Source organism: Impatiens glandulifera, chromosome 4 (assembly GCF_907164915.1).
Source record: "Impatiens glandulifera chromosome 4, dImpGla2.1, whole genome shotgun sequence".
Lineage (NCBI taxonomy): Eukaryota > Viridiplantae > Streptophyta > Magnoliopsida > Ericales > Balsaminaceae > Impatiens > Impatiens glandulifera.
The window spans coordinates 10,059,047-10,085,145 of NC_061865.1; the positions used below are offsets into that span (position 1 = coordinate 10,059,047).

Below are 26,099 nucleotides of genomic sequence, written 5' to 3' on the forward strand. Positions count from 1 at the left end.
CTTCGACAAACCAACAATCAATCATACAATCCACATCTCATGTTGTGACATCACACACTTTTCATACACCTATTATTTCTCGTTAAATCAACCATCAATCTCAATCGACCTCTCATATCGTGACCTCACACTTTTTTATATGTCTCTTATCACTCTCGACAAACCAACCACCAATCTTAATCGACCTCTAATATCGTGAGCTCACACATTTTCACACTTTGATCAATCAAAATTTCCTTCAGATTATTTTTATCCAACGATATCTCCTTTATTATCGGTCTATTATCCTCATAAATCTCACCTCTCATCTCATCATTTTTACCCTTACCGCGACCTCTTTTACCACCAATCTCACTAATCGACATATTATCTTGTGACACTTTTTTATATTCCTCTTTATTCACTTAGAAAATCACCCACAAATCTCAATCGATCTTTAATCTCGTGACCTCACACACTTTTACACTTCGATTAATCAACATCTTATTCATAGATTTTAATAGTTAATATATCATTTGTTACCATCCTTTTTTATATTATTGTGACCTCTTATACCCTCACTTTGGTAAACCAACCACCAAATCTCAATCGACATCTCATCTCGTGACCTCACACTTTTCCACACCTCTTATCATTGTCAAACCAACCATCAATCCCTCAATCGACCTCTCATCTTGTGATTCACACTTTTTCATTTTTTTTACCCTCGACAAACAATCTACCAATCACAATCGACCTATAATCTCGCGACTTCACACACTTGTACATTTCGGTCAATCAACATCTCATTCATATATTTTTAACCACTAATAACTCTTTTTTTACCGACATCTTAAATTATTCCCCACTTTTGGCAAACCAACCACCAAATCTCAATCGACATATCATTTCATCATGACCTTACACACACTTTCACATAAATCTTATCCCACATCAAACCAATCATCAATTCCCCTAATCGACCTCTCATTTTATGACTCATAATTTTTCATATGCCTCTTTATCCCCTCAAAAAACCACTCACCGATCCTAATTTCAACTTTTAACCGTCGATATCTCCTTTTATTACCGGACATTTATCCTGAAAATCAACCACAAATCCTCAACTCGCATATCATCATATTTACTCTTATCGCGACTTATTTTACACTAACTTCAACAAATCAACAACCAAACTCTCAATCGATCACTTCGGTCAATCAACATCTCATTCATATATTTTTAACCACTAATATCTAATTTGTTAATGACCTCTTATATTTATCCTCACTTCGACAAACTAACCACCAAATCTCATCGACATTTCATTTTGTGACCTTACACACTTTCACACACCTCTTATCCCCCCGTCAAACCAACCATCCCCACAATCGACCATATTCTTGTGACTCATATTTTTACATATACCTCTTTATCCCCTTAGCAAACCACTCACCAATCTTATCAACATTTTGTGACTCACTTTTTCATATACTTCTTTATCTCATCAACAACCACACACCAATCTTAATCGACATATTTTACCTCCACTTCAATAAATCAACAATCAATCTCAATCGACCACTTCGGTCAATCAACATCAAAATCATATACTTTTAACCACTAATATTTAATTTAATAAAGACCTTTTATATTTACTCTCATTTCGGCAAACCATCCATCAAATCTCAATTGAATCTCATCTTGTGACCTCACAAACTTTCACACCTCTTATTCATGTCAAATCAACCATCAATCCCCCAATCGACAATTATCTTGTAACTCACACTTTTTATATTCATTTTAATCTTTCAGCAAACACCTATCAATTTTGTCGACCTCTTGTGACTTACACTTTTTCATGTCTTTTATCCTCTCGATAAATCACTCACAAATCTTAGTCAATCTCTTTTTTACACCACTTCAAATAAAATAATTTTTTATAAAATTATTGATGAAAATTAAATAAAAGAGAGAAAAAAATTATATAATATATATTATAAGAGAGAGAAAATAATAAATAAATTAAGTAGGAAAGAGAAAGTATAATGAATTATTATAAATGATTATTGAGAGTGCGTGTTATAAACCTCTAAAATTTTAAATTAATATATATATATATATATATTGTAATATTATATATATAAATATAAAAATTATTGATGAGAAAATATATTTTATATGATTAGTGAAAATATATATATATATAATAAAATATATTTATATAAAATTAAATGAATATAAGAAAAAAAATTACTTAGGAAATTTTAGAAAAATATGAAAAGATAAAATATATTTTTATAAAAGTATTGATGAAAATTAAAGAAGAAAAGTAAAAAATTATATAATAGATGAGAAATGATTGGGGTGAGTGAATTAATTGGTTAAAATTTTTGAAAAATTAATAAAAAAAATTCTCTATTCTCATATTTATCATTTTTCCACCTCCCCTATCACTCCTTATAATATAATATAATATATATTATAAGAATTGAAAATAATAAATTAATTAATTAAGAAAAAAAAATCAAATGAACATGAGTACGCATATAAAATCTTAAATTAAATGTTATTATATATATATGAGAAATTATTGGGAGAGAAAATTTTAAATAAAATGTGGCGTGACTACTGAAAAATAACAAAATTGATTTCTCTTCTTTTTCAAAACATCGTTCCCTCCTCAATTCCCTCCCTATATTATTCATTTTTAAAATTAATATTATCCTTAATTAAATATATTTTATTTTTATTTTGAATACTTTTACTGTTTTGTTTCGGATTTAATAATTTTTATTTTCAGTTTTTTTATTCAATATAATAAAGGCGGTTTGGGTTATCACTCTACCTTCCCTTCCAGAACCCTAAACTCAACGGCATTCAGCGCTTCTTCCGGCGACGGCGAGATAAAGGGATCCGACGGCCGATCGCTGGCGACGCTGAAAGAGAGGGTGAATTGAAGGCTTCTTCTGATCATTCAATATATATAGTTAGTTAGAAAGTCGACCGCCAAAAGTACTCGTTCGTCTTGCAGCTAAGATCATCAACTCTTACTATACTTGTTCTGTTTGTATATATACAGATTTAGATTCAAAATTCAGTTAAATGGGTGTTAAAACATTGAGATTAAGATGGAGATGGAGATGGAGATCAGGATTAGCAGCATCTCTCTTCACTGTTTTCATTCTCGTTTACGGTACAGCTATTCTGGACTATAGATCAGGACTTTCAACAATGGTGCTTCTTGCAACAACGTCTTCTCAAAATGGTTTCTATCATTTAACTTTATCATGATTTTGATTATTCCTTAAAACAAAACAATGCCTAATGTTTTAATTACTATTTGAATACATGGGCAGGTGCTAATTTGATCAAAGAGTTCTTCAGGAGATCAGTAGTGGTATTGAATCAAGATGATGAAAGTTTTTGCTTAAGTAAACATGAATCCCTCTTATATCGACGAAACAAACCACAGCATAAACCACCCTCTGCTTATCTTCTCTCCAGATTGCAAAAGTACCAATCTTTACATAGAAACTGTGGTCCTAAAACCCATAACTATAACCAAGCCTTGAACCTGCTCTTTAATCCAAACCCAAACATTACTAACCATGACTGTAAATACCTCATTTGGCTTCCTATCAATGGCTTAGCTAATCGATTATTAAGTATAGTCTCATCTTTTCTCTACGCAATTCTCACAGACAGAATCTTACTTATTCATCAGCCATCTAACATGAACAGTCTCTTCTGCGAGCCCTTTGAGAATACAACATGGCTACTCCCCTCAGATTTCCCATTCAAGAACCAGTTTCAACACTTTTGCCAGGCTCACCCCAGTTCTTATGGAAACATCATCTTCAAGAACAGGACCATGATTAACTATCCAATACCAGCTTTAACTTATCTCCATTTGACCTTCGACTATAATTATAACGACATGCTCTTCTTCTGCGACGAATATCAAATCCCGCTCCAGAAAGTTCCATGGCTAGTATTGAGATCAGACCAGTACTTTGTCCCGTCGCTGTTCTTGATGCCCAAATTTGAACTAGAGCTACGAAACCTGTTTCCCGAAAAGGAAACTGTTTTCCACCACTTGGGACGATTCCTTTTCAACCCTTCTAACGTTGTTTGGGGAATCGTTAAGAAATACTACTGGACAAACCTAGCCTCTGCTGATGAGAGAATTGGATTCCAAATACGCGACTTTAAGACAACCCCAATGGGCTTCAATTGGATTAAGGATCGTATATTCAACCGTTATCTCCCATTTGCAAACGATGAATCGAACCGTCGGCAGATCACCGACATCTGCAACGTGACAACCTCAGACAAACACATGATGGATCGAATCGTGTCGTGTTTGCCCAAAGTAGTCATTTTCGATCAAAATCCGAAACAGATCGCTGTCTTGCTGACATCTTTGAGTTCGCGATACTACAACAACATAAGCGAATTGTACCATTTGAAAGATTCGATCAAGATATACCAACCTAGCCATGAAGAGAACGAACATAACGAGAAGTTGACGCATAATATGAAGGCGTGGGCTGAGATATATTTGCTTAGTATGATGGATGTGTTGGTCACTAGCCCATTCTCGACATTCGGTTACGTGGCTCAGGGCCTAGGAGGATTAAGATCGTGGATCATAAACTGTCCCCATAGGGAGATCGAACCCTCTGAGGATTCATGCTTTCGAACCATGTCTATTGAGCCTTGTTTCCATTTGCCTCCATATTTTGATTGCGGGACAAAGCGTGGAACTGACTACGGTTCCAAAGTAGGCTATGTACGACACTGCGAGGACTTGAAATGGGGGCTTAAGCTGGTTGAACACCAAGATCCTCCACTCTAGCTTGGAACCATTATTAGTGTGATTTTTATAGAGAATTGTGTTGATTAATTTTACAAATCCCACATTCTTCCAAAGTAGTGGGGTCAAAGATTGTGTCGTGGAAAATTTTGTATCTTTGTCATTTTCACGACCATTAGATTCAGAAACATTAGAGTTTTGATGACCTGACTACAAAGAAAAACTGATTTATTTAGGACATTATATGGTCTTAGCAATTAGTTAGAGTTTCTTGAAGTTCTTCTCTAATTTCAATTGTAACATACTTTTTTGACACATAGTGAAAGTTTTATCTTCTGATCATGGTTTTTTCTATCTTTCAGTTTCCACGTATATTTTGTGTTACTTACGAGTTTTCTTTATTTTAGTTGATAACATACACGCAGATTCAGGACAGAACATGTAAATATCATCCTCATCATATCTCGGGAATTCAATTTGGATCAGCAATGTTTCCATCAAGAGCTCGAGTTGAAATTGGGTAAGATTCACACTCTTTGGCCCTTTTGAGTAATAATGGTTAGCTTCATTATGGGTAGATTAAGTTTGGGGGTTGAGTAAATGACACATTTTTAAATCCCATAAACCCACACAAAGATTGTTGGCAAGACAAACATAATTCATTTACAACCAAGATTTCAACCACTTCTTTTCCCTTCTTACAAGACTAATAGTAGTAGTAATAACAAAATCACCTTTTATAGACTTGCATCAAACCTCAAATCACATTCATCAATCATATATTCATACTTCCTTCAAAATGGGAGATGAGTATTACACCATTGGATCTTTGGTAATCTGCATGACAATCTCTTGGATCATGGTTCGTTTATGGATCCAGCACAGGACGAAAGGGCCAAAAACATGGCCTCTCGTCGGAGCAGCTATCGAGCAGTTAGTGAATTACGACAGGATGCACGACTGGCTTGTAGAGTACCTGTCAAAGTCCAAAACTGTGGTGGTTAAAATGCCCTTCACAACCTATACATATATTGCTGATCCCGCCAATGTAGAACATGTTCTCAAAACCAATTTCGCTAATTACCCAAAGGTAAATAAAGTTAATTCAACGACACAATATAAAGTAAACATTATTTATACCAATCTTAAAATTTTTTGTGTTGGATTGGATTGAAGGGAGAAGTATATCATTCGTATATGGAGGTTTTACTCGGAGATGGCATATTCAATGTAGACGGTGAGCTATGGAGGAAACAGAGGAAGACGGCCAGCTTTGAATTCGCGTCCAAGAATTTACGAGATTTTAGTGCGGTTGTGTTCAAGGAGTACAGCCTTAAGCTATCTGAAATTCTAAGTGAAGCATCTTTCTGCAGTAAAGAAGTAGATATGCAGGTAAAATGATTTACACAAACAATAATTATTATTCCGAAAATTTAAAACTTCTGAATTTGGTATATTTTTGTTAGGAATTGTTCATGAGGATGACATTGGACTCGATATGTAAAGTGGGGTTTGGCGTAGAAGTGGGAACATTGGCTGCCAATTTACCTGATAATCAGTTTGCAAAGGCATTTGACACTGCAAACATAGTGGTCACTCTTCGGTTCATTGATCCTCTTTGGAAGATTAAGAAGTTTCTCAATGTGGGTTCGGAAGCAATCCTAGACCAGAGCATCAAGATTGTTGACGACTTCACCTACAATGTCATTCGCAGAAGAAAAGCCGAAATGAAAGCTGCAGATATAGGAGAAAATGGAGACAATTATGATAAGGTAAAAATATTGGAAACCTCTCTAGCTTCCTTTTAAAATATGTTATAAATGTATGACAAAGTAGAAGAAGTAGCTTCCTTTAAAAATATGTTATAAATCTATGACAAAGTAGAAGAAGTAAAGCACGAAAATAACACGCTTTGCGCGATAGCATATTCTTGAATCTTTAATTTTACTCCAAATAAATCCCGGGTTTTCTTTCTTTCCTAAAACAGTGAAGTAATTTAATTGACAGGGGAAGAAGCAAGACATATTATCGAGATTTATGGAGCTCGGAAAGGACTCGTTGGATGAAGAAATGACAGACAAAAACCTCAGAGATATTGTTCTGAATTTCGTCATCGCTGGTCGCGACACAACAGCCACAACTTTGTCTTGGGCGATATACATGATCATGACCCACAAACATGTAGCAGAGAAGTTGTATTTGGAGCTCAAGTCTTTAGAACAAGAACAGGAACAAGAACAAGAAGTTGATGATCATGACAAGTTCAATCAAAGAGTGAAGAAATTCAGCGAGCTTCTAACATACGAATCCTTAGGAAAACTGTATTACTTGCACGCAGTGCTCACCGAGACTCTCAGGCTCTATCCCGCTGTCCCTCAGGTAATAATGAACAAAAGAACGAATAAATGATTGAAAAATTCTCAAATATGTATTGTTTTATCGTATAGGACCCGAAAGGGATCTTGGAGGATGATGTTTTGCCAGACGGGACTGAAGTGAAGGCGGGAGGGATGGTGACATACGTTCCTTATTCAATGGGAAGGATGGAGTACAATTGGGGGGCTGATGCTGCTTCGTTTAAGCCTGAAAGATGGTTGAAAGATGGAATGTTTCATAATGCTTCTCCTTTCAAGTTCACAGCATTTCAGGCTGGACCGAGAATATGTCTTGGGAAGGACTCGGCATATTTGCAGATGAAGATGGCTTTGGCGATTCTGTGTAGGTTTTTCGAATTCGATTTGGTGCCTGAGCATCCGGTTAAGTATAGAATGATGACGATTCTGTCGATGGCACATGGGTTGAAAGTCGCGGTTAATAGTCGTTTCTAATGTTCGTAGAAGTAATGAAATGCGGATTAGTTTGTCCTAACTTGAACTATGATTATGAAAAGAATTGGGATAGGTGAAGAAGAAGTAATATCAGTTACAAAGTTTATCTCATATTTCTCAATTTGAATTTGTAACCATCCTTTTTAGTTAATTTCTCTTCTCACATCCCCATAACAAACATTATGAAAAATGGTTAAAACATTTTTCATTCTTTCTTTTTTTAACTAATAGGCTCAAAGTATCCAATATTATACATCATTTGGTTTGAAATGAATCTTCAATTTTTTCTGTTCTTATCGAATTTGAAAGCTTTAATATCTTAGATAAGATTCTAGTGGTATCTAGTGAATAGTTTTGACAATAAGTAATTAGGCTATTGAAAACCAAATATTCAACCTTATCTTAAAATAAGATGCAAAATCAATTTGAACTTTTTTAAATAATAAAAAATACATACTTTACAATTCCAAAACAATCTTTGGGAAAAGTTCAAGATAAAGGGGTGGAGAGTGGGGGACCAAGATTTTCAAACATTCATGTGGATTGTTTAGGGCAAAAGGCAAAGACAAATGCACATTTGCAACATTGTGCCAACTTGGGGATCCTCTCATGGGGTGCTTAATGTTTTCCACAATCACTTTCAAAATTTATTTATTTTTGTTAATGGTCCCATTTAGAACATGCCAAAAAGGGTTTTAATTACAATACCTTTCATCACCCGTGCCCAAATTTTCAATGAGACAAGGTTGTAAGAAAAATATAATACTCTTTCTTACCCATGTTTTCCAAGTGTAGGCATTTTTTCACAATAATCTTTTGATTTTAGAAAACTTTCATGAAACATAATTTTTATTTTTGTTAGATATTAGATCAATTTACAACATTATATGCATGCTTTTTATTAAATAAAATTAAAAATTGAATTTTGTAAAGTTAGCACAACATTCTAAAGTCATATAGTTCATAATAAAACATTAGACATTTAATTTGTTATGTAAGACTTTTCACACTTAAGTTTATCTATTGAGTTTAAAATCAAACTCAATTTGAAATATAATATTTTGAGTTTAATGGTATTTGAAAATAGTTTTTTTTTTTAAGTATCACTTTAACTTATATTATAATGTTAATTATTTTAATTGGAATATGATATGTTAAGAAAATGTATTAATTTAAATTTTGGAATTGAGAAAAAAAAACCCACCACTTTGAAAGATGATATTTTGAGCTAATTAATATTCTATAGATTAGACCAACTTACTTGTCAAAACACATTATTTTGGTAAAAGTAGGGTGTGGCTAAGCTTAACATAGTAGCTAGACATGTGATTCCATGTGATAGGATGCTAGTAGTTACATTTAATTAGTTTAAGAAGTTGTTTCATGTGGGATTTTGGAAAAAAAATAATAATGTTTCCAAAACACTATTAAATTACTTTTTTTTTTAAAATGTAAAACGTGCTGAAAAATTAAATTTGTGATTTTTCGCTTAATAAGTACACACTCTAACAATTTGTACCTAAATTACTAATTTCCAATAGATTTTTGTGTCATAATAATATCATTTAATAATATATTTGATCATAGACAGTGATTCTTTACCAATAATAATTATCCAAATTAAAAGGGGCCAACAACTATAGTTACCAATTGTACAATTGTTCCTTTCTTTCTCAATTGAGCCCCTACACAAACCATGTGCCTTTTGTACCATTGCCAACCTTATGTTAAATTTAAGAACTTTTAATTTCTAATGAACAAAACTCTATTTTGATTTTTAAATGTCTATTTGAATAAAAAATATTCTCGTTGATAGTTACTTGAAAGTGGGCACAATTATTTATCCTCATTAAATTACCGTGACTTTTACTCTAATTTTGGTGTGCGCGTCTTAATTGGAATCGAACATGGTATTTCAAGAGGATATGCCTCTTAAATAAATGAAACATGATATTGGCATATTGTTTGACCACTTAGTTAGATAACCAACATTATAGTTAGATGATATTGATTTTTCAATAAAATGTCATTTTATTATATCTTGTTGAAACAATAACAAATCTAATGTTACATATTGAATTAGAAACAAACATTAATCATCTATCATTTTATTCATTCATGGTAGACTTTTAGCTAACTTGCATCCAACAACTTTGTCTTCAACTTTATCTAATAAGAATTTTTATGTTTTTTAGAAAAGGATGAATGAACATTTTACTAATGCTCTCCAAACAATTGCATTGTATATAAGAAATAACTTTTTTTCTTAAATATGGGAACCTACTAGTATGAAATATAATCATTGATTATGAGTCATAATTCAAAGTTATAATGAGGTGATTACAATTTTTCTCCACTTAAAATCACTTAGACAATTAATCTTATCATTTTGAGAATTTTCCTTCTACTGTTATCTAAATTATTCGCTTTTCAAATTCCTACGATTCATTATTTATTTATATATATATATATAAATGCAACTTATTTCATTAATCCAATTAATTGTAAAGATCACAATTAAATAATAAAAAAATCAAAAATTAATTTAATTCAAAGTTATTCATAATCAAATCAAACATTTATCAAAAAGAAAATTACCAACCAACGTGAATAAGAATAACAACTCCAAGGGTATGTAAACAATTAATTGATACACAAAATGCTCAAAATACTAATGAACCGAAAAAGTAGAGACCGACTCTCCTATTAAATCTTTTGAAGAAACAAATTGTCTCATTTGATTTAATTTGACTAGGTTCTCATCTGAATGTATTATAACTATGTCTTTGTGTGATCCATTCATTTATTCTAGAACTAAATATGATGATAAAATTAATAATAATTAATATAAGTGAAAGTAATGCTAAATATCAAATTAAGCTATACTTAGCATTTTATAAATATTGTATTCTTATTTGCAAATTTATGTCTTTATATCATTTAGAAGTATTGATCATAATTTAATTTTACTTAAATAACTAACCCTAATTCTTTAGATGGAGCTTCTTTTTAAAACTCTTAGGCTTAGCTTATTTTGTTTCTCAATCATTTTAATTGAACAGTCCTATTTGTTTCATCTTTTTTTAATTTACCAAACTAACACAGACCCTCTAGAATCATAACTTCTCATTTTAGTTTAGAAAGTTTTTTACTTTTGAGTAAGATAATAACTTACAAATATGAAACAAACCTATAACAAGAAACCCGCATAGAAGTATTATATATTAAATTCTAAAATTCTCGATAAGATTGTGTTCAGTTATGTTTTACGTATAATATTAACTAGCCATTTTTTAAACGGTTAATATCAACTAATTAAAATTGTTTATAACAAATGAATTCATTTGTTAATAATAAAGATACAAGATAATAATATAACACATGTGACATGTTAACCATTCATGAATCCATATTGCTATCTTAGAGCTGTTTTATTCTACATACAAGTATTCCCTCTTTTTTATTTAGGAATTTGATCAAAATGTAATATAGTTTTAAATAAACATTCCTTTATTAGAGTAATGGAAATCTACTGTTAGTAGTTATATATATAAATGAAATGTCACATAAATGATATAATTGAGCACATCAAATTTCTCACTGGCATCCACTAATTAATTGACTTTTATTCACTTTTTATTATTTCTTTATCTTAATGTACACTGATCTCATTTATTCCTCATTGATTGAGAATAAGATTTTTGATTTTGGATAAATTATATTTTTTTTATTCAAATAATCTTAAATCTTATCTACATATTAATTTATTTATTTTGTAATCTACATATTTACTATTACTTCAAATATATTTTGATTATTCACTTTTTATTTCAAAAAAAAATATAATGAAGATCAAAATAGTCTTTTATTCTTGAATAATAATATAAAATAAATATTTCAAGGGGAGGTTGAGCTAACTCTCTTAAGGAATAAATTATAATTTTAAATAATAATAATAATATACACAATATATCATACATAAAAAAAAAAATTTATCATAGATCTTATTTCCTATAGAAATCAACTTTCATTGACAATAAAAAACCTACATCCCTATATCAATTAAATTATTGAATGGGCCAAATTTAGAAATTGAGTTTAGGTTTTTCAATTTGTTGTCTTATTATTAATCTACTATGATAGAGCCGTGCATAAAAGAATCTTTTGTGGAATCACGGATAAGTTTGTATCGGAGTTGTTCTAATTTTCTAAATTAATTTTTATATATATATATACATATATATTTATTATTCGTTATACTATTTATATTAAGATCACTTAGGATACTTGTACGAGATCTAATTATAATAAAACTTTCATTGTTTATAAAAATAAGTTAAGGTATTTCAATGTTTGAAATAAAAGAAAAATGATCAAAAGTTTTGCTTTGATTTATACAAATAAGAATATTATTTCAATTTAAAAGCTTTGATAACCAAGACAGTATTAACTTGTCTAAAGAATAAAATTTGATAGTTAAAAAGAAATATCAAAGAATAAGTCCCATATATATAATAAGATGTTACATTATAATTAGAAAAACAAAAACAATTTTTTTTTTATCAATAATAGTAAAATATTATTGGAGTTGTTTTGTGATTCTACCTACATAAAAGTTCAAACAAAAATAAAATAATAATTTAACTTCTTCAAGTTCAGGAAATGAAATGATAAAAATATTTTAGAAGAAAAAGAATATATAAAAACTAGAAAGGAAAAGGCAGTAACAAAAGAAAAGTTAACAATATTGAGAAGACAAAATAAACCAGTTCTAACTTCTAAGGTATAAAAGAAAAATGTGTACATCAAGTAGCGACGGAAATAACAGCGTCGATTGGGATAGGATTGCGTTTACTATTCTCATTTCATTCTAATTCAAATATATATATTAATATCATATCTCTGTTCCGTTTGATTTTGGGGAATTTTACGTTATATTTTTTAAAATAATATTAAAAATTCTTTGATAAAATTATATAAACGTTTTTAATTATATATATATATTTTTTTTAATATATTAAAATTTTATATTATTATAAACAAATAAATTTAAACTCTTATAAAATATAAAAAATAAATAAATTGATTATATATATATATATAATTATTGTATTTATTAGTGACCGACTTATAATTGAAGGGATATCGAGCAGGAAACAAATATAATATCCGGTCAATTACAGGTAAAATAGAAGAAGAATCGCCCAAAACGGGACAATTCAAATAGAAACCGCTAAACATGTATGATTGTAATATCTAAAAATCATAAGTATACTCTGAATGATCAATATAATATGAACTATAGTTTTTAAAAGTTATAACTAAATAATTTATTGAAAGCTCATTCCTTTGAAAAACCCACCAATTTAGCCATCACAATTCATGATTCCAACATCTACCAATATATATATATATATCAAATTAGTACAACCATGCATAGTAACATGCAAATGTACCAAAATAAATTAATTAGCAGTCGATTCATACAACAACAGTTAACTATAATAAATCACTTCCAAGCCAAATTTTCTTCCCTAAAAAAGAGAGATTTGTTCAAATATCTTATCATCGATAACTCCCCAAACCAAGAAATCAATATTAGTTAGTATATTTTATTCAAAACTTGGTATAGTCAAACTCATGAGTCTCAAAGAACATGAGCATTGCGCACTAAGATATTAATTTGTTATCCATACGTACATTGATTGTGGAAAATATATATATATGCAATAATGAACCCCTCATACAATTATTTGAAAAGTCATTAAAGATATAATTTGTGTGAATTAATTTAATTAATTAAAGCAGCTCAACTTGAAAATTTTCTTGATTTAATCTCAAATCATATTTAATTATGAGCTGCAAATTTAGATTCTTTAATTATATTGATTGTTGAAGCCACTTGGCATATGTTTTTCCTTCTGAATATTATTATTCACGCAATAATTAATAATATTCAACACTTGGAACAGTAGTACATATTTATGTTTCTATTATAATTAAGATCAATCACATTAGCATTTAGCCCGTGCATTTGCACGAGTAATTTTATATAAAAACGTAAAAAAAAATTACGGATAACATTTTTAATTTTATTTTTAACCGTTTTAAATTTATGGGTGGGTCAACCCACAATCCGACCCAAGTATTCATTTATTCAACATCATTATATATTAGTTAGTTAAAAAGTTAAACTTATATTAATATTAAAACGTCCCGCATTTATCAAATTTGGTGTTGAATTTAAAATATAAAGTTAAAGAGTTGTACTTGTTTTTGTTAGGTTGCAAGTTCGAAACATACTTCTAGCATTTTTAATTTTATTTTTAACCGTTTTAAATTTAAAAACGGGTCAACCCACAATCCGACCCAAGTATCCAAATTAACCACAGCTCTCGACCCGGCAATCCGGACACTTTAAAAATTAAGCATCATTATATATATATAGATTAGTTAGTTAAAAAGTTGAACTTATATTAATATTAAAACGTTCCGCGTTTATCAAATTTGGTGTTGAATTTAAAATATAAAATCTGTGTAGCCTAGTTGGTTAAAGAGTTGTACTTGTTTTGATAGGTTGCAAGTTCGAAACATACCTCTAGCATTTTTAATTTTATTTTTAACCGTTTTAAATTTAAAAACGGGTCAACCCACAATCCGACCCAAGTATCCAAATTAACCACAGCTCTCGACCCGGCAATCCGGACACTTTAAAAATTAAGCATCATTATATATATATAGATTAGTTAATTAAAAAGTTGAACTTATATTAATATTAAAACGACCCGCGTTTATCAAATTTGGTGTTGAATTTAAAATATAAAATCTTTGTAGCCTAGTTGGTTAAAGAGTTGTACTTGTTTTGATAGGTTCCAAGTTCGAAACATACCTCTAGCATTTTTAATTTTATTTTTAACCGTTTTAAATTTAAAAACGGGTCAACCCACAATCCGACCCAAGTATCCAAATTAACCACAGCTCTCGACCCGGCAATCCGGACATTTTAAAAATTAAGCATCATTATATATATATAGATTAGTTAGTTAAAAAGTTGAACTTATATTAATATTAAAACGTCCCGCGTTTATCAAATTTGGTGTTGAATTTAAAATATAAAATCTTTGTAGCCTAGTTGGTTAAAGAGTCGTACTTGTTTTGATAGGTTGCAAGTTCGAAACATACCTCTAGCATTTTTAATTTTATTTTTAACCGTTTTAAATTAAAAAATGGGTCAACCCACAATCCGACCCAAGTATCCAAATTAACCACAACTCTCGACCCGGCAATCCAGACACTTTAAAAATTAAGCATCATTATATATATATATAGATTAAGATCAATCACATTAGCTGTAATATAAATAATTGGATTATTAAACATATGAGAATTCAGATTTACATTGTTTATTTATTTAATTAAAATTCTCACATATTTCAACTTTTGAAAACTTTCAGTCAAAATATATAAATAAGAATAGTTCAACAAAAATATTACAAAACAAAATTGAAGAAAAAATATTTAATAAAACATAACACAAAAAGGTTCATCAATTGTGATAGAATAAATAAAAATAATAATAACAAATTTCACGAACACGAACACGAAAGTTCTCGAGAAGAACGATGAGTTTCCTGACCGCCTCAACCGGTTTACCCAATAAACTTCTCTGATTGTCATAATAATATAATTATATATTAAACGAATTGGTCGACAACATTCTAGGGTTTCTTTTAAACCAAATGGTTCATCAGAATATAAGCGGGATAGGGTCCCAACGGCTTAGACCAACCGAGTTCGATGCCTCTATTCACATTTCTCAATAGTTAACGATTGATTGCGGCATAACCCACTAAATACCAGTCATGTTTCACAATAAACTACAAATCACAATCACTCCATCTTAGTATAAGAGCAAGTGAGGCGATCACTCCGCCTCTTTCTGACACATTCTACAACGACTCGCCATAAATACATCATTTTTTATGTATCTATCATCCATCAAAATCCCTCAATGCATTACACTACATCTGAGATCTTCGATGGGAACTTAGAGTTCCACAACTTCTCTCATATGAGATCATAAGGAACATTCTTCGCAATTAAAGATTAAAAATGAATAACCTTAAAATTATTAATATATTGCCAACGCAAAATATCACACAAAGAAGGATTCACTTCTTTCCTCCCCCACCAGGTTCAATATTTTATCATGTGAAGTTAACTCTTCAGCATTTGGTCTTCTTCTATACATGATTCTCATTGCAAAACCATTAGAACTCACGTCAAACATGTCATTGACTATATCATCCTTACATATAGCGATCGAGGCAAGAGTTGGGAACGATGAGAAAAGACTTATGACACTACACTATATGTCATCCCAAAAACTGATCGAAGAGTCATCGCCAACCAAAAATTTGCATTGTCCACAAAAAGACTTCCACAATATTGAGATGTCACTCCAAATATCACCCCACTGCCTTAAATCGTGCACATACTTACATCTGATCATAGTAACCCATAAGGAGGTAGGCTACGAGATATATTGACAACACCATTTTGATAAAAGGGTTTTGTTAAACGAAGTCAAATCTCGTATACCCAATCCTCCTTGGTCCTTTAACTTCTTCGCTTCATCTCATCAACCAAATGACAGAAGGATGACTCAGAGAACCCCCAATGAAACTGTTACGGTCTAAAATCAAGGCATCGGCCCTAGAATAAATTACAGCAACCTTTCTCGGCACCCGGTCTCGGTCCTAAGTGTGCACATGGGCCAGATTTCTGTTTTGTTGTATTAATATTTTGTTTTGCTTTCCTTTTCTATTTTACAAACCGAATTCTGTTATTTTCTAGTATTTGTTGTAACCGAATATTCTGGGGAAGACATCACCTATATAAGGCTGGTCTTTCTTCCCCAATGACCCATGAATAGAATGATGAAGATGTGACTTCGTCCCTATTCGTCTATTATTATTATTATGGACTGTTTGGTATAGACCAACAGTATTTCTCTTCGCACCCTTAGTTCTTTTATCCCCTCACCCCCAAATTCTCTATTGAAAACATTTCGCTACCCTTTGATTGTAGAATTTCCACCGGCCTTAGAGATTAAGAACTTGATTCTTGAACCCAAAACACACCTTACGAAACAAGTCGTAACAGAAACCTATAAATAATTCTTTCAATCTTCACAGACACACTTTTAGGTATAAGAACCAGAGACATCGTGTAAGTGAGCATAGATGTCTTAGAACTTTTGATGAGAACTAAACGTCCACCTTTTGAAATCATCTTACTCTTCTAGATCGATAACTTTCTTTCCATTTTGGCGATGATCGGATCCCCAAAAGCTTTGAGACGGGCTTTAGCACCTAAAGACATCCCAAGATAAGTAGACGGAAATGATCCCATACCGAAGCCCGAGATGCTCGCAAGTGTCATCTTCCTTCTGTTGGATACAAAATTTGAGAAAAAGATCTCAGACTTATCGAGGTTAACCCGCAATCCAGAACAGACTCCAAACAACTACATAATATCTCGAAGATGCTTGAAGTTTATGTGAGTGGCTTGAATAATGCATAAAGTGTCGTCCGTGAAAAACAAATGACAAATGAAGACCTCATCACCCCATTCACTCCTCTAATGAGGCTAACATGCTCGACAAAAATCAACATTCATGAAATAACTTTCATGACAATGATGAACCAAAATGAGGATAAAGGAACATAATTCAACTTTAAAGTAATATTTTATTATTGCAAATCGAATTTGAATTTATGTTTTCTTTGAAACTTTACAGTAATATTTTATTATTGCAAATCGAATTTGAATTTATGTTTTCTTTGAAAAAAATTAAATCTCTATTTATCTCTATTTTTTTATTGATATGTTGTTATTTATTTAAAGTGTATCATTAAAACAGTATGATTATAATTAATAAATTGAATAAATTTTTTAATTTAAGAGTAAAATGAAAATTTTCACATACTAAGAAGATAACAATTTTTTTATGGAATTTTCAAACAAAAATGAATTTATTTCCTTTATTATATATTAATTATATGTTTTTCTTTTCTTTTATTAAAATGTTTACTAAGTGAAAGCCAACTTATTACAAATTAAAAGAAAAAACAAGCTTTTCCAAGAATGTTTAAAAAATAAAATTAGCTTATTTTCTTTATTATATGTTTTTACTGAAATTCGTAATGCATTATGAACCTACTTAAAGCTCTAAATATAACTTAGTTATTATAGAGTTAGTTTTACTATAAATTTGTTTCAATCAAATCTTATTTCATTACTTAAAAAATTAAAACAATTAATGCACATGGAATACATTTGAATTGATTATTTTTTTATTTGTCAATAACTTGTATTATAGTTTAAATTTGAGATTGATTTTGTTTGAAAATATTGGAATAGAATTTTGATTGAATTGAAAACGATATTAAATGTGTTAATATATATAAGAATTTTTAAAGTTTTTTTTTAAAAAGATCAATATATTAAAAATGATAAATATGGTTTAAGCAAAACGATAAAATATGACATAAAAAAACGTTACTCAATAGGCAAGTCCGTAAGTTCTTAAGAAATACGATTAACTCACTCGAAAGACTCTACTATCTTTTCGGAACAAATCTCAGAAAACGTCATAATGATAATACTATGAATGATACACATTAGACGACTACGATCAGTGAAAGTTCGACGATTTCTCTCCAATCAAATAGTGCACTAAAAAATAATTGGGATGATAACCCAAATATGTAGGTCGGTCATATAAGACACATCGATCTAAGCTTCTCAGCAACTGCATAATGACTTGAGTAATACCAAATTTATCACAATAATACTCTACAAAAGACCTCAGTTACTAACCATCCATCGACAATGCAAAAGTAAGTGAATAACGATTCAATTTACTTGTAACACCTACGACAACGACTAAATTAATATTTTGAATAAAACATTTTAAAAAATATATATTTTAAACAAATTTATAAAATAAATTTTTTTCAAACCCAAATTGTATATATAATGTAAAAAATAATTAAATATATATAATTTTATTTTAAATTGATTAAAATAGTTTAAACGAAGAATTGTATGGGTTTGATTTGTACTAAAAAAACGTTGTAAGAATTTAAAAATCAATTTGATCCTAATAAATATAATAAAAATAAGATAAGATGTAAAGTATATATATATATATATATTTTGCATAGTTCACGTGGATATATATTATTATTATTATTATTATTATTATTGTTGAGAGTAATATTATTGAATATGTATAGTTGAAATCAAAATATTGAATAATAATATTATTATTATTATTATTATTGATTAAGGGGCAATAAATTAGTTATGGAGGCAGCCCAAAATATCTCTCCCCATGTGCAAGAATCTGTTGTTTCAATTATTTTTTTTCTTCGGGTTCTTTCTTTCTAAACGTTTTGAGTTTTTAAAATAGATTTAATCAAATAATTTTATTTCATTTCAAATTTTAGTTTGTTAAACAAAACCAAAAAAAAAAAAGCTAATATTAATTAACTTGTAAAATTTATGAGTATTTTTAATCTCAAAATCCAATTCTTTTAAACAACCCAAACTCAAACATAATTTTAATATTGATTCATTTCAATATTTATATATTTTAAAAATTAAATTATTTTTATTCTATTAAAATATAAAGTATTGTAAAATATTAAACAAAATCATCATATATTAATATTTTTATAAAAATAAAATGGGCGGAGGAAGAGACCAATAGACCCTACTAGGATATGGTCGATCTCAGTAAACTACAAAAAGCACGCGGTTTCGTACTTAAGTTAATTTTCACAATTATTTATTGGATTTGGAAGTATATTCTATGTATTGTTTATTAAAATCTATAAATTTGAAGCCATACATTCAAATTTTAAATTTACTTATCCTCACATCAAACATGTTATATTATTCTCTATAAACTATTAACCTTGATTTACTTGAATTTATTTAAAATAAATGATTGGGGAGTGAATTTGAAAGATAAAATGGGTAAGGAATGATATGTCAGAATGAATGTCCGAAAAAATAATAAGTTTTCTCTCTTTATTCTCTTTTTATATTTTTTCCTTTTTCTAGCACTCCTCTTTATTTAATTATATCTTATACAAAAGTTTTAAATTTTTTTTTAAAAAAAAAATGAATTGGGTAAATTTGTTTAACTATTTTAAAAAAATTATAGAATAAATAGTGAACTAAATAAAAGAATTAGGGAATTATGTCTTTATTATTTTTCTTTTTTGGTGTGCTTGAGCGACATCAGTCTTAACATTAGATTCACTCATGTTTCGATAGTTCATTATTATTGACCATCAAGTTGCTTAAATTACATATGATACCTCAATTTTGAGCTATTATAATTTGTGATTTATATGATGGTTTATTTTTATTTTTTATATTATGAATAATATTTATAATAAAATATGTTATAATTTGAATTATATTATTTTTATATGAGTTTTTTCACTATTTTTTCAGCATTTTTACAAACAAAATTTGTTTTCACCTTTAAAAATAAAGTCTGAGATTCTCTCAATTTTGATTTATTTTTCTTATAAAATGATTTATTTTTTTAATATGCATATCATCCTCAATTTTGCATCTCCCATAAAACAAATTAATAAAATGATTTATCCTTTCAGAAAATATGTGTCACACATGAGGGAAATAATTGGAATTTTATAATACGTGGGGATAATAATAGGTAGTTTAATTCAAAGTTGCTACCCCTACCACTCAAGTTAAAAAAAAATTCAACTTGTAAACAATATATAACTCAAATAACAATATTATTTTGTGCAGTTATTATTTTGTTGAAGCAGAGTTTTATTATTTAACAACTCTTTTTAGAACCAATAAAATTGATCAAAACAGTTTTTAACATACGTTAGATTGACTCGATAAAATAAATATCTAGTCGAGTTTAGGGATTTCCACCCGAATATTTGTTTCACAAGGAGGCTTATGTGGGAGGATATTAGAGGAGATTGAGACCGAGTGACCCTTAGGTTGGTCACAATTAAGTGGCTCTTTCAATTGAGAAATTTTGTAATGTAATTTTGACCAAGGACAACTTTAAGAGAAAAAATATCAATTTGTTAACAATATGTTATGTGTCATATATATGATTCAAGAGTATTTCACATTTATTACTTCATTAAGAACAACTTTAAATTGCACAACAATCTTAGCAAGAAATCATGGTCAGTCGCTTATTTTCATTAAACCCGCTAATAACTTAAGATTCCACAACTCACACCACTCACCCGAGTTTCGAACCAAAAGAGATGGAGCCTCTTTTCCGTTTTCTTTGGAGCTTTTAACTCCAATGTGAACGAGACTAATACAATTGTCATTAGAGTGAATCGAGTGATCTCTTGAGTGTAGATTTATTAACTATATAAGATTTATAATTTGAAGTTATGTCATAACCCATTCCTCAATAGAGGAAATGACCATACCGATAACATGTTACACCTTTTTTTGTGTTTTCTCTTCTCAATGTTTGTTTTATTTACTTTGTTTGATGTTTAACCTTGTTTCTTTGCGGTCCACCTTTGCTTTGGCTGTTTTGGCTCATAATATTTTTGTTTTTTCAGCATCCAAGGCATGGGATTTAATTAGAAATTATATAGATACAATAAAATTAATGGTTGAAAAATGGTTTGTACAATAAAGGTGATCACAAGGTACAAGTTAGTAAGTAGTATGGATAACATTAATTAAATGCTTATTAATTAAAATTAGCATACTTGAAAAGGTTCAAAAAATTAGTTGAGAAAAAAAAGGTCAATAAATGGATCATAAAGAAGACAGTGGAGAAAAAACTGTTCACATGCAATTTGGTTATGAAGTATGAAATGAGTGGAATAGTTTGAAAGTACAAAAATAAATAATTTGAGAAAGTGTGGAAGAAAAATAAATCTTATACCAGTACAAATTTTTTTCTTTTTAAAAATTACAGATTTTTGTTTAAAAAAAATTTGTACCGCGTTAAAGTCATGGACTCTCTTTGCCTTACAATTTTTTAAATAGGAGAATTTATCATTATTTAACTACGTTTTAATTTAGAATCGAACCATTGACAATTCCTCTTTCAAAATCACTCTTATCAATTGAAATTGAGGTGTTTGATAAGTTATTTTAATAGTTTATATACTTTATAGGAATTTATTTATGATTAAATACAATTTTTCATAACTATAATATATATAATGTAAGTGGAGATAATTTTTTAAAAATTAATTATATAATTGGGCACCAAAATTATATAGAATAGAAACTCAATTAGGTAAGCATTATGAATAAAAACTATTTAAATTTTATGTTTATTGCTAAAAACAAATTGAGATGTAATTCAATCTATATACCAAAAACAACAAGCAACCCAATAAACCTATTGTGTGTTGTATTGTTAAGAGAGAAAAAAAAATATTATATTCCATCCTCAATATAAACGTTTTGATTTAACTATATAGTAAAAAACTTTAGTAAAAAACAAATAAAATATTTAATGCCCACAAGCCACAGCCGTTTTTGGTCCCCAACCACAGTTGAGTTTTTTTTTTTTTCTTCCTCCCTCATGCAGTTAGTTGGCACCTTATCAATACAACCAGTGGCTAACCCCCAAAAAAAAAAAAGGGTCCAAAAGTTCTATTTATTCCTTCTTCTCTTTCACTTTATTTCACCATTGAAGACTCTCATTCTATCTCTATCAAGAAAAAAGAATGAATCTTTTTGTTATTTTCATGGTGGGTTTTCTTCCATTACTCTCAATGGCTAATGGGTATGGTACTGGAACATGGATCAATGCTCATGCCACCTTCTACGGCGGTGGTGATGCATCAGGAACAATGGGTACAATTTCAAATAAATCTAAATCAATTCAATTGTTAGTTACATTACATCATTTTCAAATAATTTTTACTATAGGTGGAGCTTGTGGGTATGGTAATTTATACAGTCAAGGTTATGGAACAAACACAGCTGCTTTAAGCACAGCTCTTTTCAATGGAGGACTAAGTTGTGGTGCTTGTTTTCAAATCAAGTGTCAAAGTGACTCAAAATGGTGTCTTCCAGGTTCAATTACTATAACCGCAACCAATTTCTGCCCTCCAAATTCTGCCTTACCAAACAACGCCGGCGGTTGGTGTAATCCTCCCCTTCACCACTTCGATCTTTCACAACCTATTTTCCAACGCATTGCTCATTATAAAGCAGGAATTGTCCCTGTCGCATACACAAGGTATTATACATAACCCTGGTTTGAAAGAGTTTACTTAAGAGACCAAAAGTTTACGGGTTTTGAATTGCGTTGTCTATCTAATTTTAAAAAAACATTATATGGGTTTTTTTGTTTTGTAGGGTGCCTTGTAGGAGGAGTGGAGGAATAAGGTTTACAATCAACGGTCATTCCTACTTTAACCTCGTACTCATCACTAACGTTGGTGGTGCTGGAGATGTTATTTCTGTTGCTGTTAAGGGTTCGAGGACTAATTGGCAACCCATGTCGAGGAATTGGGGGCAAAATTGGCAGAACAATAATTATCTTAACGGTCAGAGTCTTTCGTTTAAGGTCACTACCAGTAACGGCGTCAGTGTTGTGTCTTATAATGTTGCTCCGGCGAGTTGGTCATTTGGGCAGACCTACACCGGTGCCCAATTCCGTTGAAATTGTCTAATTTACCCCCTCCCTATTATATAGTCACTAAGCCGTAATATTATTATTAATATTAAAGTTAGTATATTGAAGTGAAAATAGAAAAAGGGTATACTTTTAAATGGACCCTTTTGTCATTTTCAATTCTATAAGAAGGATTTGTTCCTAAGGTAATATAATTTTACCTTGAGTGAATGTTTGGAACATGTTTTACTTAAATGTTTAGAGGGGAAATGCAAGCAATTTATTACTTATGTGAATTTCTTCTTCATTTACTTTTTATTTTATTTTATTTCGTTGACGTTGACGAGACAATTTATGTCATTGATTCAGTTATTACGAAAATCACAACAAAAGAAATCATAAAAAATAATATAGTTCAAGTTAGGATATTAGTTGTCATAAGTTATTCATCACCAATTTAAACTTCTATTGGAAAATTAGAGCACCTAAAACATTATTTATCACACGAGCCTCAAAATATCGGTGAGCTAGGAGACTCGAGTTCGGCTTTCCTATTGATTCGTTTGTTGGGTCTTTTCAAAACGTAGTTAACATTGCAACAAAGTTGTGCGCTACCCTATTTGCACGGGAATTAGTAGTAATGTATGTCTTAGTGTTAGTCATTTTAATGTGTTTTACTTGTTCGATAATCAAATTTTATGAGGTTATATTTTTCTCTTCTAATTGAGAAAATATAAGAATTTTGTTAGCTTTTGGATTTTTTATATTAGGAAACATGTATAAAGTAAGAAATAAATTCGAAAATAAATCAAATAACTAGTGTTAATGGACTAATAATGAATTAAATGAGGCCAAAATAAAACACTATTAACCAAAATAATGCCAAACAAGGCTAACATGGAACATTAATTACCTAAAGCTACTCGTAGCCCCAACCTAAGGTTATAGGTCCAGACTATAGCAGCCCACCAAACTTAACCTAAGCCTTGTTTGATTTTAGGGAGCCCACATGAGAACACAAAAAAGAAAAAGAAAACAGAAAATGGTTCTCTTTACAAACTAAGACAAAACCTAGGGCTAAAAAGGGGGCCTATGAGTCTATATGACTAAATGGAACCTCATCATATTTCATTAAAATTAATACTAAAATGTTCACTCTTATTACTCAAGAATCAAGATCTTTTCATAAAATAAAGGCATTGTACATTCATAGATCCAATTGTGGGGGAGGTTTTTGCTATTAATATATCATGAGTAGAAAAGTTTACAATAAGATGTTTCAATTGATTTAACCAATATATTGTTATAATGATCTTAAAGGTTTCTTAGATTCTTAATAAAAATTGCTATTCACAAAATTTGCTCAAAATCTATGAAAAGATCACCATCTAAGGTTATACATGATTCTTATCCTATATTAATTTAGATTTGCAGATAAATATATACTTATAAAAAAAATGGTCTTCAAGTTATTCCAAGTATTTAAGCCTACATTCTTATTCTTGCAAGTCATTTGTTCTTTAATTGAATGGTATAGTGTTGTGGGCATGAGCCTTAGAGAGTTAAATGCTATGAATAAGTCTATGTCAAGACATAATATGTTGAAACTTGAAAGTGAAGCACCTTAATGGATTTGGATTTCAATTACAAATTAAAAGGATATATGATTACCAACATTGAGTTCAAGTTCTAAGGTGAATGAGTTAAAAGAATTTAATTCAAAAGGAAATTTGTGATTATAAACTTTATCCAGAATCAAGGAATTTCTTTGAAATATTTATTAGAATATTATAGTATCTAAAATAAAAGAATATATTTTAAAAGAAAATGTGTAAATTCTAGCTAGCTGTGAAAGTTGAGAGTAGATAAGTAGTGATTCATGATTCATTTAGGATTTGGAATAAATGGAATAGGCGGGGCCTTGAGGTAAGCCTGGCAAGGCTAGGGTAGCCCATTGCTGAGGGCAGTTTATTTAATAAAATATATAAATATTTAAATAAATATATGAATATTTTGAACATAATATGTTGTAGTTTAGTGGCTCAACATAGAAACTTAATTTTTTCGAGTTCAAACCTGCTCTGAGATGGAATCTAGGACTAGTTTTTTTTTTTTCTCTATTTATATGGACCATCATTGGGCTTCTATAAAATCAAGAAATAAGTTTGAATTTTTCATCTATTCTTTCTCAATGCACTCCTCATTGGGCTTCTATTCCATCTTTTCTTTCACATGGTTAAGCTTACATTCACGTAATTGATCATGTGTTGTCCATATACACTTCTTCTCATGTCAATAAATAATTAGGATAATAGTATTTTGTTCGTTACTTCACTGAAAGTGTTTTGAATAAAATCGAGACAATCATTGTTATAGGGTGTCATGCTAATTTTGTTTATTTAAAAAGAAAATCATTACTTTGGTAAAGTTACATCTATTTTTCTTTGATTTTACCTGTTTATCATTTATTTGAAAAACTAAATTTCTTTTTACAATTAGATAAACAATGTTAAGTATTATTATAATTTTTTTATTTACAAATAAAATATTTTTAAAAATATATATATTTGTTTTTTTAATTATTTTTAATTACAATCTTAATTTTTTTTTAACTTATTAATAATTTAAAAATAAATTATATAAATATATTAGTTTCTACAAATTTTATTATAATATAATTAAATTAAAAAAATAAGAAAATAATATTCTTATACAAAAATATACCTAATACAGGTTGATATGTATTTTTGAAAGTTCAGCTTCTTATACATATCTTATGATTTTTAAAAGAAAT

General features: G+C 29.6%; 3 protein-coding genes across 3 annotated transcripts; all 3 read left to right on the forward strand.

Annotated features, from left to right (window-relative positions):
- Window positions 1-2,850: 2,850 nt before the first annotated feature.
- Window positions 2,851-5,140, forward strand: LOC124935887 (galactoside 2-alpha-L-fucosyltransferase-like). The gene is made up of 2 exons (XM_047476320.1): window positions 2,851-3,247; window positions 3,339-5,140. The coding sequence occupies exons 1-2, from the start codon at window positions 3,085-3,087 to the stop codon at window positions 4,838-4,840; spliced, it is 1,665 nt and encodes a 554-aa protein (XP_047332276.1). The 5' UTR covers window positions 2,851-3,084; the 3' UTR covers window positions 4,841-5,140.
- A 457-nt stretch (window positions 5,141-5,597) lies between these two features.
- On the forward strand, window positions 5,598-7,723 carry LOC124935888 (cytochrome P450 704B1). The gene is made up of 5 exons (XM_047476321.1): window positions 5,598-5,888; window positions 5,975-6,190; window positions 6,265-6,570; window positions 6,806-7,177; window positions 7,246-7,723. The coding sequence occupies exons 1-5, from the start codon at window positions 5,598-5,600 to the stop codon at window positions 7,624-7,626; spliced, it is 1,566 nt and encodes a 521-aa protein (XP_047332277.1). The 3' UTR covers window positions 7,627-7,723.
- A 14,635-nt stretch (window positions 7,724-22,358) lies between these two features.
- LOC124936203 (expansin-A15-like) lies at window positions 22,359-23,596 on the forward strand. The gene is made up of 3 exons (XM_047476683.1): window positions 22,359-22,539; window positions 22,615-22,927; window positions 23,047-23,596. The coding sequence occupies exons 1-3, from the start codon at window positions 22,410-22,412 to the stop codon at window positions 23,351-23,353; spliced, it is 750 nt and encodes a 249-aa protein (XP_047332639.1). The 5' UTR covers window positions 22,359-22,409; the 3' UTR covers window positions 23,354-23,596.
- The last annotated feature ends 2,503 nt before the right edge of the window (window positions 23,597-26,099 follow it).